Source organism: Pituophis catenifer, unplaced genomic scaffold (genome assembly GCF_029215685.1).
Source record: "Pituophis catenifer annectens isolate HBS135680 unplaced genomic scaffold, rPitCat1.0.hap2 SCAF_1, whole genome shotgun sequence".
In the NCBI taxonomy this organism is placed as follows: Eukaryota; Metazoa; Chordata; class Lepidosauria; order Squamata; family Colubridae; genus Pituophis; species Pituophis catenifer.
This window is the reverse complement of record NW_027256881.1, coordinates 327,113,013-327,127,762: the sequence shown is the minus strand read 5'-3', so window position 1 is coordinate 327,127,762 and position 14,750 is coordinate 327,113,013. Positions and strand designations below refer to the sequence as shown.

General features: G+C 44.0%; 1 protein-coding gene across 3 annotated transcripts in view; it reads right to left on the bottom strand.

Annotated features, from left to right (window-relative positions):
- The window catches only part of MDGA2 (MAM domain containing glycosylphosphatidylinositol anchor 2), a 603,292-nt gene that overhangs the window by 251,660 nt on the left and 336,882 nt on the right, over positions 1-14,750 (bottom strand). For all 3 annotated transcript variants that reach the window (XM_070931707.1, XM_070931708.1, XM_070931709.1), the window contains exon 6: positions 8,715-8,984. In XM_070931707.1, coding sequence (XP_070787808.1) covers positions 8,715-8,984 — 270 coding nt within the window. The remainder of the gene's footprint in view (positions 1-8,714; positions 8,985-14,750) is intronic.

The following is a 14,750-nucleotide window of genomic DNA, read 5'->3' as shown; positions in this document are numbered from 1 at the left end:
GGCTGCCCATTGCTCTCCCGAGCTCCGTTTTCAGTGGCAGAGGCACCGTGGGCCGGTCCTTTTCTGTTTCCAGAACGGTACCGTGGGCCAGATCTAAGCACCCCGCAGGCCGGATCCAGCCCCTGGGCCTTGAGTTTGACACCCCTGATCTAGAAGATAAAACTAAGATCTAAAACTGAAGACAGCATGTCTCTGAATGCGATTGCTGAGGAATATTGCAGGATCCAATCTGGGTCAGTCACCAGGACCAGAGGCATAGTCTTCTGAGCTTTCAGACTTGTGCTGAAGCTCAGCCTCAGGGAATTTCCCTCACACTTTCTGCTACAGAGAAGTTCCCTGAGGGTGGGCTCCAGCACGAATCTGAAAGCTCAGAAGACTAAACCTCTGGTCCCAGTGACCTCCCCTGATTGGATCCTGCAATATTATCCTGGGACATGTTTATGTGATTTCATTCACTTAGGAATATCACCAGGAGGATTCTCTTAGTTTGATAGTTTTGTGCGCTTTCCATTGCCATCCAGTTGACCCTTGTGTAAATAGGCTGGTGAACCAATTCTCTGTTAGATTCAGAAGAGCTGTTATCAGCTGCTTTTTAATTCTATGCCAACATCTACTTGTTAATTCTCAATGGCTTTCTTTCATTATGAAAAAGGTTTCTGCTTTTCTATCTTATTTTTTAGTGCTCTTAAGAATTATATTCTTTGTTTGTGGCATTTTTAAGCTGACTATCATTGGGGCAGAAAACATTTTCTTGTTTTCTGTTACACATCTTCTCATTCCTGGCTGCTCTCACTCTCTAATCAGGAAAAAAAAGCAAGATAGGAAAGGTTGGCAGATGATGATGATGTCTTCTTCTGGGATTTAACTGAATGAGAGAAAGCCAGAAAGGCTGCAAATTGTTAGAGAAAAAGATTGTACAATGAAATATAGGATATTCACACATCAATCTTGTTCACCCTGTAACAAAGTACTTAGAACACCAAACTCTGAGTATGAGAATTTCACAGATAGTCTCTCTTCACCTTGAAAGCAATTCCAAAGTGATTTCTTTCTCATTAAATTGAATGAGAATTGATAGGAAAAAAACGTTGTACAACATTAATTCTTCAGGGCATGCGTTCCTCAATTTATGTTGTAATTAGCTTACTTCTTCTAAACTCACCTAGAAAAGAGAAAAGACTAGAATCCTATTTTGCAACACCTATGGAAGGTGCTTGGAAGAATTACATACCAGTCCTTCTCAGCAATATCGATTACATAAAAGAGTAAGAAGGAAGTGGGAAGATGTGAACAATATTTTTTTTTAATCAAAGAAGTCAAGGACAGGCAATCTGATCCATAACTAATGACAAGGAATTATAGAAATGGATAACAATCAACAGAGGAACAATCAGGGTTGGGATTCAGCCGGTTTGGACCAGATCAGGTGAACCGATAGCTCTGATGATCAGCTGAGAGCAAACCGGTTCACTCTGACAATCAGCTGGGTCCACCCACCTGTCCCTGCACTATACCGACCTATATTTCCTTTCTTTGAAGCCCAGCTGAAAGGCACGGCTGAGCAGATTACCGCACCTCAACTGTTTTACTCACTGGGGCTGCAGTAGCAGGTAAGTTTTCAAGCTGTTTTCAAAGCACGTGCTCACAAACCAGTTATTATACTGGTTGAATCCCACTGTTGTGGTCCTCCAGCAGCCTGCGGAGCTGGCAACGGAGTCGGACAGCGATGAGGTTGAGGAAGAACATGGGCCAGTCCTGGAGGCTGGGGAAGGCCTGGATGAGGGTTCTGTGTTGGAGGCAGAGATGGGGCCAGGGTCATCGGGGAGTGATGCACAGACTTCGGAGCCTCCAGAGGCTGACAGTAGAGAGGCAGAAACGGCCTGTTCCTAGTGCATGTATGAGAAGAGCTGCCAGAAGGCAGGAGCAGCTAAAGCAGAGAGGACGACTTGGGAGTAGGGCCAAGAGATGATTGGTTCCCCCCCCCCATAAGGCTTAAAAGTCCAGCAATGGCTCTTGGCCTCTTTGCCGGAAAACAACTGTTGAGAGATTTGCTTCGTGTTTGGATGTATTTCTTTCTTGTCAGCATCTTCTGTTCTTGAACTGTTGCCAAAAAAAAGCCTTTGGCAGTTTGCCTAATTATCCCAAGGTCAGAGATAAACTGAAGAGTGGTGTTTTGAGAACTTTGCTTTCATTTAATTTGGAATATGCTGAGAATGAGTTAATTCTCAGCTGTTTTAATAAAATCTGTTTGTTTTTTGGAATTGTTTTGTATTTAATACTAACTACATGGGCCTGGGTCACAACACCCACCACTGGAAACAATGTACCTATCCTGGCTTCTACAATGCTTAAAAACTGGACACTTTTGAGGATGCTTGGATAGGGAGGAAGAGGTTGTATTGCTGGGTGGTTAGAGAATTCTAACAGTCTTTGGAAACCACAATCTAACATTTCCCAACTGGGCTCTCTTCAGATGTGTAAGAACTGCACCTCCCAAAACTCCTGGTCACACTAGTTTAGGATTTTAGGTATTGTAATCCCAATCCACCTGTGTGTATGTGTGCCAGGTTTGGGAAGGCAACCACCAGGCTTTTAGCCATAGTCAACCAGTCCTGCCATCACCAAGCTTTTCTTTTATAGAAGAACAAATTTGCTTCATCAGAATAAAATGTTCTACAATGTGATTCAACCAGATTCCATAGGCAGCGGGAGTCCAAGCCACAAGAAAGCAAAAATGGAAAGCATATATATGTATGTCTCTTTAGCCAGGTTCTACCTCCGTAAACCAAGATAATATGCAGCCCTAGTTCAGTGAAATCACAATTCACTAACTAGGGCTGCATAATATCTTGGTTTACGTAGGTAGAACCTGGCTAAAGAGACATACACATAAAACCTACGAAAAAGAAAGAAAAACAAATATATATATAGTCTCTCACTAGGCAGCATAGGGCAACATAGGGCCTGCTGGCTGCCAGAAGAAAAAAAAAGCCCAGAATCGAGTGGATGTGACTCCACTGAGCTAGGGCTGTAGAAAGAAAAATCTTGGTTACGTAGGAGAAACCTGGCTAAAAGAAACACACACACACACACACACACACACACACACATCTTTGTTTTGTCCAGCCATTTCCTCAAGACATCTCAGATGGTTCTCGTACCTATACTTCACTGGATCTGACAGAGTTTCAAAGAGGTACTTTGATTCATCAGAGCTTTGATCAAAGTTCCCCTTCAAAAGGAAGCAGCAGAGAGCAGAGTAGCCATCTTACTGAACAGAAGATATGGATCAGACTGGATCCATCTCCTTGAAGCAAAGTGCTGTGTTAAAGAATACAGAATAACAGAGTTGGAAGGGACCTTAGAGGTCTTCTAGTCCAACCCTTAGAGGTCTTCTAGACCAACTTAGGCAGGAAACCCTACACCACTTCAGACAAATGGTTATCCAACCTCTTCTTAAAAACTTCCAGTGTTGGAGCATTCACAACTTCTGGAAGCAAGTTGTACCATTGATTAATTGTTCTAACTGTCAGGAAATTTCTCCTTAGTTTTAAGTTGCTTCTCTCCTTGATTAGTTTCCACCCATTGCTTCTTATCCTACCCACAGGTGCTTTGGAGAATAGTTTGACTCCCTCTTCTTTGTGGCAGTCCCTGAGATATTAGAACACTGCTATCATGTCTCTCCTAGTCCTTCTATTCATCAAACTAGACATACCCAGTTCCTGCAACCGTTCTTCATATGTTTTAGCCTCCAGTCCCCTAATCATCTCTGTTGCTCTTCTCTGCACTCTTTCTAGAGTCTCCACATCATTTTTACATCGTGGCGACCAAAACTGGATGCAGAAGAAGAGAGTTTTGTCTCCACCAAAGGATGTGCTCCATGCAAGCCGACTGGATATCATTCACACAATCTTACTCTGAAATCAGCCACACAGCTTCCTTTCCTCAGCTTTGAGATAGCCTCTTTATCAATTATTTGCCAATGATTGACATAATATCTTCATCTTACGGCCAGCCTAAGACAAAGTCATTTGGAAGAAAATTAAGGTTTCCTTGTGGAACATAGAACAAATCTCCTCTATGTAACTTTGTGTTTTCCATGGAGGTGGATCCTCAAGTACAATATGCCAATGATCTGCAGGGCTCAAATTGGCTTGCTGGCAGAGCATCCTCCTCCATCCAGCCATGTGGCTCTATAGTTCTGGGTCCATTTCTCTTTTAACTGCTGAGGATAACACAGGCGCAACCAAATTTGTTATTGGTAGCCTTGGCTGTTTCAATTGTTATTAGGGGAGAGAAGAGCAGAAAGGAAACCCTACCGTCTTTCTGCTGCTTGCTTTCCTCTGCATGGATCTCTTGCTCCCTCACATCAGAAAATAGCAATAGCACTTAGATTTACATGCCGCTTCATAGTGCTTTACAGTACTCTCTAATTCAGGGGTATCAAACTCAAGGCCAGGGGGCTGAATCCAGCCCGTGGGGTGCTTAGATCTGGCCTTCCTGAGTTCCATTTTCACTGGCAGAGGATTGCAGGCAGCCATCGCAGATGAAAACGGAGCTCGGGAGCCCATTTTTTGCTGGCAGAGCGCTCGGGCTACCACATGTGGTGACATGAGTGATGTTGAGCTGGCCACGCCCACCCTGGCTCCCGAGGTCAAACACAATGCCAATGTGGCCCTCAATGAAATTGAGTTTAACACCCCTGCTTTAAGTGGTTTACAGAGTCAGCATATTGCCCCAACAATCTGAGGCCTCGTTTTACTGACTTCAGAAGGATGGGAGGCTGAGTCAACCTTGAGCCGATGAGGACTGAACTCCTGGCAGTGAGCTGAATTAGTCTGCCATACTGCCTTCTAACCAGTGGTGAAATTAAAAAAAAAAATCCCTATTGGTTCTGTGGGCATGATTTGTTGGGGGGAGGTCATGTGACTGGGTGGGTGTGGCCAACTCGACATCACTCACATCGAGGGGGTCCTCACCAGCTCCTCCCCTCACAGCCGCTCCTTGTCGCGAATGGCAGGAAAATGGGGAGGGGAATATTCCTGCCTACCATCTTTCCCTCAGTCTGTGCTGAGATTGAGGAATGGATGATAGGCAGGAAAATCCCCTTCCCCATTTTCCTGCCTTTCATGAAAATGGCTCCATTCCAGCTGCTTCCCCCGTCCCCCTCCCTCCAGGGGACTACCTTAAAGGGACAGGCTGCAGCAGCTCCTTTGTGAATGGAGGGAGAATAGTTCGGATTTTCTCTGCTGCATTTATCATTGATTTCTGTGGCAGAGAGATTGCTAACTTTTCTCCCTCCATTCAGAATGGAACTGCTGCTCCCTTTATGGTTCCCTCCGGCCCCCTCCCTCCTGGAGACTACCTTAAAGGAACAGGCTGCAGCAGCTCCATTCTGAATGGAGGGAGAAAAGTTAGCAATCTCTCTGCTGCATTTAACATTGAATTCTGTTGAATATTGAGTGGCCGGAAAAGGTGAGTGATGACCGGCTGGGTGGGGCCAACGAGGGGTAATTACTACTGGTTCAGTGAACCAATGCCAATAATCTCTAGCGGTTCACCCGAACCGGTCCAAACCGGTCAGATTTCACCCCTGTTTCTAACCACTGTGCAACCCTTACCTCACTACATTCTCATGATGTAGTGAGTATACAACATGACTTTAAAGGACAGAGGAAGATTAGTTACCAAGACACCAATGGAAGAGTCAAGGTCAAGAAAGAGTTGCAAGATTAAGTTATTATAGCTGTTTTAATAAAACTACCCTTAGGTCTGCACAGTAACTGTTTCTTAGTCTGATCTATTTTATAGGGCTGACATCAATCTTTTCAAGTTGCAGCGTGCTTCCCTTCTTTCCTCTTTCCTCTTTATCTGAATTGCTTAGGTAATGGTCCTTTCCTCTGTCCTTCAAGGCTATATACTTGCTACACGTGGGGCAGCAGCAGCAGCAACAACACTCCTCAGTGGCAGGTAAAGACAGAGATCACCATAACGAAAGGTAGCTAAGACTCCATACTTGGGGTTGGGGGAGAAAGACAACAGTGAAGGGGGAGAATCAACCTCTGTTTCCCATTCCCAACAATAACACCATAAATGGTGCAATAACCCCCCACTCTTATATGACAGGACTTTGTTAACCTAATTTTTGAGATGTAGCAAAGATAATTTGTTAGGCAGCAATTTTTGACTGTCCTCTCCTTTGGAGGGCAGGACAAAAAGTCCATCCCTGCCAATGTGGGGAAGATCTTTATATTGAAAAGAAGTGAAGAAATGGGATGGTGGGATGGGAATTAGCTAAACTTATGGCAGTAGCTTCCATGCATTATTAGGGATTTGAATCTGCTTCTCTGTTGACTGCATCCACCAACCTATCCATCACATCACACAACCTGTCAATCCCCCACCTTCTCCCTGTCTCCCCAGGTCTCAGTGTTATCAACCTGATCTACTACAAACTTCAAAATCTGGATGTTAACCATCAAACAGGGGGAAATGGATGGAAACTGTTCTATCTAAATCATGTTATCGATGTTGAGTCTCACACTGAAATAATTCAAAACTCTCCTTTTGAGTTTCTCTCTTGCAAAAGGCCTAAGCAAGCAATCCACTGCCCGGATGATGGGGGTAGCAGGGCAGAAAGAGCAAAACAAGACTCCAAGGCATGAAATAATCATAGCTGGAGAGAAGAACATATAGCTGCAGAAATCTACATTGCCATTAAGTGCCTAAGTGCCTCACTGCAGAGTCATCATAAAGGGTATTTTTGCTTTTGTGACAAGTGGAATGGAGGTGAGGAACAAACATATTTAGCACAATCACACAGTCTACAATAAATTGGGGGGGGGGGAGAGAAAGGAAATGCTGCCTAAAAAAATACCCAGAGGGAAGAGAAACCATGTTCTGATCGCTTTGGAAATATCTTCAAATAGTCTTACGAAATTTGCAGGCAAGCAACCCTAACTTCAGGCTTGTAGGATAGCAAACCATGGATGCTTTAAAGCTGGTTTTCTTAAATTGCCTTCCTGCAAGAGAGGTAAAAATGTCTGGAGGACAACCTTGCAGCAGTGGGTTTCAAAAAAATTTACTACTGGTTCTGTGGGTGTGGCTTGGTGGACGTGACATGTCTTGGTGGGTGTGGCAGGGGAAAGATACTGTAAAATCTCCATTCCCACCCCACTCCAGGGGAAGGATACTGTAAAATCTCTATTCTCTCCCCACTCCAGGGGAAGGTTACTGCAAAATCCCCATTTCCTTCCTATCAACTGGGACTCGGCAGGGAGAAAATAGTTGGGGACAGGGCCATTCAAAGGTGGTATTTACCGGTTCACCAAACTACTCAAAATTTCCGCTACCGGTTCTCCAGAACTGGTCAGAACCTGCTGAAACCCACCTCTGCCTTGCAATGATCTGTTGGTCTTAAATGAGGATGCTGCAGTTCACTCTCATATCAGTGCAACAGCAACAACATAACCTTGTTGCTTATTATGGTAAACTGAGTATGAAGATTTCATAAAGAGATGGCTTAAATTAAAATATCATCCAGAATGTGTTGGCCATAGGGATGCAACATAGTAGATGCTCTTCATGTAAAAAAAATCTCAGTTTTAATCTTCACCATCTTCTAGTTAGTTTCACTAAAACATTGGCCTAACATCTTGGAAGGCTACTGCCAGATGATATGGCCCAAATGATCTTGGGGCAGGGGTGAAATCCAGCAAGTTCTGGAGAACCGGAAGCGGAAATTTTGAGCAGTTCAGAGAACCGGTAGCGGAAATTTTGAGTAGTTCAGAGAACCAGCAAATACCACCTCTGGCTGGCCCCAGAGTGGGTGGGAATGGAGATTTTGCAATATCCTTCCCCCTGGAGTGGGGTGGGAATAGAGATTTTGCAGTATCCTTCCCCTGCCACGCCCACCAAGCCACACTACGCCCACCAAGCCACATCCACAGAACCTGTAGTAAAAAAATGTGGATTTCACCACTGTCTTGGGGTATATTATTGACCTATTCAATTTAGACACTACCTTGCCATTAAAAAGAGCAAAAAGAATATTATCATCCTTAAAATTAAAACTAAAGATGATTAATAATTAAAAGTCTAGCAAAAAAGGTGCATTTTGCAGAAGGGGGGCCTTCTATTAGATAGAATTTTGTCATAGGGGTATTTCAGAGAAAACCCCTGCAAAGTTTAACATACAGACAGATTCAAATAGGGAAGACAGTCCCTTGGATGGTCAATTCAAGCCATTTATGGATTTAAATTGTGCCTGTGAAGTAATTAACAACCATTACAGATCTTTCATACAGATCTTTCATCACATCATCCCTCTATTTCTCACTAGCTAGCAGTCTATCTGGGGTAGTCTCAGGTGAAGTATATTTGAACAATCTGGATATGATCTAATTAAAATGTAGACCTGTACGGCAGCTTCTTGCATTACTAAACAAAACTCTGTGGATAACCTGTCTCTATAAGTAAGCAGAAATCAACAATATCTCTTATGGACATAGACATTTTTAAAAACAACGAAAAAACCCCCTCAAAACATAACAGCATATTTATTCTTATGAATATGTTCCAGTAAAAAAAAAAAAGTGGAAGGATTTATTACATGATGTTAAGAGAGTAAAAGACCTTTATCGCAAAATCCAGTCCGATCGTCCCACAGCTGCTTAATCTGATGATAAATAAGTATAATTGTAGAAAACTCTTACCTCGGACAATGATGTTGGTGGACTTCTTTGCTGGATTCCCCACATTGTTGTTGGCAATGCAGCTATAGGTGCCAGCATCATCAGAATTGATAGCAGGGATGGTCAGCGTTCCACCTTTCAGTATTATCTTCTCAGGTAAGGTACCAATAGATCTTACCCAGGTTAGGGTTGGGAGTGGCTCACCACCTGTTGTGACACAAACCAAAGTGATGGCTTCTCCAGGGTTCACCACAATGGGATCATCCACCAATAGCTTGATTGAAGGAGAGGCTGTAAACAGACCACAATGATAAATCAGTCCCGGTTCACCATTAATAGTAAAGAGATAGATTATTATTGAATAGGGCAGAGGTGACAAACTGGCTGGATGTGTCATGTGCAGGCCACATCCATGTCTAGTTCCACGAAGGAAAAAAGCATTGCAATAAATCACGTGACAGCAACGTTATATGTGGCAAGTTTGACACCCATGGAATAGGGCAAGGTAACATTTTTAATTCAGTTCTTAAAATATCTCCTCAGGTGCATGGAGATTGAAAATAATCACTTGCCTGCAACTCATTAAAATAGCTATGTCATTTCCCAGGCCCATATAGCTGATTAAACACATGGCAGGCCAGATACTATGTTCATACCATTCTCCATACTCCAACGTAGTGCACAGCCCTATCACTGACTCCAACATTTCATTTCATGAAATGCGGTGGAAGGTGCACAGATCCGGGATCCTCCGTATCTCTGGGGGGAGCTCGTTCCAGATAGTAGGTGCCCCCACAGAGAAGGCTCTCCCCCTGGGGGCCGCCAGTCGGCATTGTTTCGCCGACGGCACCCGGAGGAGCCCCTCTCTATGGGAGTGTACCGGCCGGTGGGAGGCTATTGGTGGTAGTAGGCGGTCCCACAAGTACCCGGGTCCTAAGCCATGGAGCGCTTTAAAGGTGGTAACCAGAACCTTGAAGCGCACCCGGAAGACCACCGGGAGCCAGTGCAGCTCGCGCAGGAGGGGTGTTACATGGGAACGCCATGTCGCTCCCATTACCACCCGCGCGGCCGCACTCTGCGCCAGTTGGAGCCTCCAGGTGCTCCTCAAGGGGAGCCCCATGTAGAGAGCGTTGCAATAGTCCAGGCGGGAGGTGACAAGGGCATGAGTGACCGTGCGTAATGAGTCCCGATCCAGAAAGGGACGCAACTGGCGAATCAGGCGAACCTGATGAAAAATCCTCCCGGTCACGGCCGTCAAGTGCTCTTCTAAAGACAGCCGTGAATCCAGGAGGACGCCCAAGTTGCGAGCCCTCTCCGTGAGGGCCAATGATTCGCCACCAATAGTCAGTGATGGCATCAACTGACTATATCGGGATGTCGGAAACCACAGCCACTCGGTCTTGGATGGGTTGAGCCTGAGCCTGTTCCTCCCCATCCAGATCCGTATGGCCTCCAGGCACCGGGACATCACTTCAAGGGCATCGTTGGGGTGATCCCAACAATGATTGCATTGTGAGAAATGCCACTTAATTTATATTTTGGAGCCACTATTTCCCCCTTCCAAATAAATTAAATAACCCCCCCCCACACACACACACGCATACACCTGCAAGGAATGTGAATGTTTTAGTTCAATAACATTTCCCATATATTTACTGATCAGGAGAGGGGGAAAAATCCTAGACAGATACAAATCTATGAATGGTATAGATAATGAAAGAATCAATAACACTTTATGGAAGAAAAAGATCGTAGGCAAGGAGACTATAGTACAAATTAGTTTTCAGGGGATGCCTGTTCAACCTTCACCTGAAGGCTCCAGAAAAGGAGAACAATTACTGTTCAAGGTTATTGGTTTCAGCGGCAAGTTGCTCTTATTGTGTCAATATCCTTCTTCTCAGTAACTTGAGCTCATTAAATTTATTCCTGTCCTCTGGATCAACTGAAAAGGAGCATTTGTCCTCTCCTACATGACAAACCTTCTGGCTTTGGAGGGTGATATTGTATTCCCTTTTCTTTTCCCGCTACTGGCTCAGCTTCTAGCCCCTTCACATTTTCCTCATAAGATTTATGTTCTTACACTGCCTTTATTTCCTTTCCCTGAACTCATTCTGCTGTTCCTACTAAGGCTGTGCAGTTTTGATATTTGATGGTGAGGCAACAAAAGCATTAGACTGAAACACAGTCCAGCAAAGGCATTTTGAGGGAAATGAGTGGTTTAGAAATAGGAAATAGAAATAAAGGAAATAAAAAAAAGCAATCCAACACTCTCCCCTATTTCTAAGAGCAAAGCAAAGCAGCTGTACTGCTCTCTTTTAAGTGCTCCTGAGGACTCATCCAACTGTTTGTGTAGCTAGAAGAGGCATCGGTGACAGAGTGTTCCTTGTTAAGGCAAACAGCATCTTGCAGAAGCAAATCCAGCCTCCTCCTCACAGGCCTAATTCCTACATCCTTCTACTTGCTTACTTACTTAATAGAATTATAAGATCATGGAGTTGAGCACTGAAGGCTAATCACAGATGTCTACATCCAATTAGGATTGATGGCACACATTCAGTGACCAGGGGTGGTATTCACTTACTTTTCTTACCGGTTCACAAATGTGAGTGCACTCTCTCTCTCTCTTCGCTCACATGCGCCCCGTCTACGCATGCGCCTGGCCTTCCGCTCATGCGCTTTGCTGCCACGCGCACCTTCCACGCATGTGCTTTGCTGCTGCGTGCACCTTCCGTGTATGCACCCAGCCTCAAAATCGTGCCTAAATCTGCTACCGGTTCGGGCGAACCAGTCTGAACTAGCTGAATACCACCTCTGACAGTGACATCATGATGCAAATTACATACGAGTATTGCAGGCAAACTCCTCCCACAGCCTGGAGTTTGATCCTGATAGGGCTCGAGTTGATTCAGCCTTCTAAGGTCAGTAAAAATGAGGACCCAGATTGTTGGAGACAATACACAAATAATGCTTACATTGTAAATCACCCAGAGAATACTGTAAAGCACTATAGGGAGGTATGCAGTATAAGCCTGAATGCTATTGCTATACAGCATCCTAATGTAGTATGTATGTAATGTAGTAATGTGGTAGATAATATAATATAGTATGTATGTAATATAGTATGTAATGTAATGTAATACTCTGTTTTCCCAAAAATAAGACATCCCCTGATAATAAGCCCAATCAGGCTTTTGAGTGCATGGCAATAAGGCCAAGTGCTTATTTCAGAGTTCAAAAAAATATAAAACAGGGTCTTATTTTTGGGGAACATAGTATATATATATAATGTAGTAATAGTAGAGCTGTGTTACTATTATTCTTCTCATCTTGTCTATTATCTTTTACTATTGGTATCGTATAATTATATTACTTTGTTGTTTGCATGTACACTGAGAGCTTATGCACCAGAGACAAATTCCTTGTGTATCCAATTTCACTGGGCCAATAAAGAATATTCTATTCTACTGTCCAGCTCAAATAGGGAATGCACATTCATTACATCATGATGTGGGACTGCCCTTCCATGAGAGTTTCTGCCTGTTCTGCCAGGTCTGATAGGGTAGGGAAAGCATGCTCTAAGTTCCTTCTCTATAATTTTGCCACCTAGTAGAATCTTGGAAGTGTGCCTTCTCTGAGGCTGCTCATACCCAGGGGTGAAATCTAAAAATTTTCGCTACCGGTTCTGTGGGCGCGGCTTAATTAGTGGATGGGGCTTAGTGGTCAAGTGACTGGGTGTGTGTGGCTTGTTGGTCAGGTGAGTGTGGCCAAGTTGACGTCACTTCTTTGCCCTTTTTTAACCTACAAAACACAACACAACACAACTGGCTCACCCACAATGTAAAAGCAGCTGTGCTAGACCCAAAATGGCCCCTGCAACAAGCATGAACCTCACACAGCCACAAAAAGCCACAAAAACCAACTTTCACACTTTATACACACACAACACAACACAACACAACTGGCTCACCCACAATGTAAAAGCAGCTGTGCTAGACCCAAAATGGCCCCTGCAACAAGCAGGAACCTCACATAGGCACAAAAAGCCCAAAAAAACAACTTTCACATTTTACACACACACAACACAACACAACACAACGCAACACAACTGGCTCACCCACAATGTAAAAGCAGGTGTGCTAGACCCAAAATGGCCCCTGCAACAAGCAGGAACCTCACATAGCCACAAAAAGCCACAAAAACCAACTTTCACACTTTACACACACACAACACAACACAACACAACTGGCTCACCTACAGTGTAAAAGCAGCTGTGCTAGACCCAAAATGGCCCCTGCAACAAGCAGGAACCTCACACAGCCACAAAAAGCCCAAAAAAACAACTTTCACATTTCATACACACACAACACAACACAACACAACACAACACAACACAACGCAACACAACTGGCTCACCCACAATGTAAAAGCAGGTGTGCTAGACCCAAAATGGCCCCTGCAACAAGCAGGAACCTCACATAGCCACAAAAAGCCACAAAAACCAACTTTCACACTTTACACACACACAACACAACACAACACAACTGGCTCACCTACAGTGTAAAAGCAGCTGTGCTAGACCCAAAATGGCCCCTGCAACAAGCAAGAACCTCACACAGGTACAAAAAGCCACAAAAACCAACTTTCACACTTTACACACACACAACACAACACAACACAACTGGCTCACCCACAATGTAAAAACAGCTGTGCTAGACCCAAAATGGCCCCTGCAACAAGCAGGAACCTCACACAGCCCCAAAAATCCCCAAAAACCAACTTTCACACTTTACACACACAAAATTCCATATACAGCTTTGTGAGATTTTGTGTGTCTGTGTAGTTAGAGTGAAACACTACAGAAACACACAAAATCTCAGAAAGCTGCACAAATATTATTTTATCTTATTTTATTTTTATTTTATATAAAAGCAGCTAAATTTAAAACTTCCTAAACTTTAAATGGCTAGGTCTAAAAAAAGAAGAACTAAAAAAAACCCAATTAACTATTTTTTTTAAAGCTCCCAAAAGGGAAAAAAAAACTTACAGGCAGGCAGGCAGAAAGAGCTGCTCACCGATGAACTTGATTGCAGGCAGGGGGATTCAGTTGCTTGCTGATGCAATGGATTGCAGGGATTACAGCAAGCGAAGCAAGGCAGGCGTGCGAAGGTAAGCAAGCTGGAGCCTGCGGGGGGGGGGGAGGGATTTTTGCTACCGGTTCTCCGAACTGCCCGCCGCCATTGCTACCTACTCGCCAGAGCCAGTCCGAACTGGGAGCATTTCACCCCTGCTCATACCTTATGGAAAAACTTCACCTCAGTGAGCTGGCAGGTCCTCACCTGCTTGTCCTTCCAGAAGGTCATCAAGATCTGGCTTTTTACCCAAGCTCTGGGACAGAATGAGGCTATCTGAAGCTGGCTGTGGGGTATCCCGAAAGGACCACTATCCAGTTCCGAACCTTGGACCAATATTTGGCTGCTTTGGGAAACATCCACCATTGGTGGTAGTACGTCCCACTACCATTCCCACACTTCCAGCATGCCTTATACTTCAATTCTTGAACAGTACAGGAATTCAAATCCCAAAGCATCACAAAGTAATATCTGACCAGCTTCTGTTCCAACATAGGCCAGCAATCAGATGCCTATAACCAGCTATTTAAAGCATTTATTAAACTCTTGGAATGATTCACACAATCAATAATGTGTCCTTCTTTGCCCTCAGACTTAACAGCCAAAAGGATGGAACCTTACAGCAGTGATTTTTATGTGACACACCAAACTTTAAACTATTTGATAACATTTGTATGAAACTACTCTATAGTCCAGTGTCATGCAACCCTGCCAATGAGGCTACCTGAGCAATCTATGATTAGATTAACCACGGACATGCAATGAAAAAAAAAATGGGATCAAGAAGGAAAAAAAGAAAGTAAAAGCTCAGATAAGTTGCAGTTCTTGAAATGACCAGCTGGGGCAAAAATCTTCAGAAGTTTAATGTTGCTGTTTTCTAAGTAGAAGAGGAAGAATCATTCTTCTTCTCTGTTTCAGCAAGCCTGCT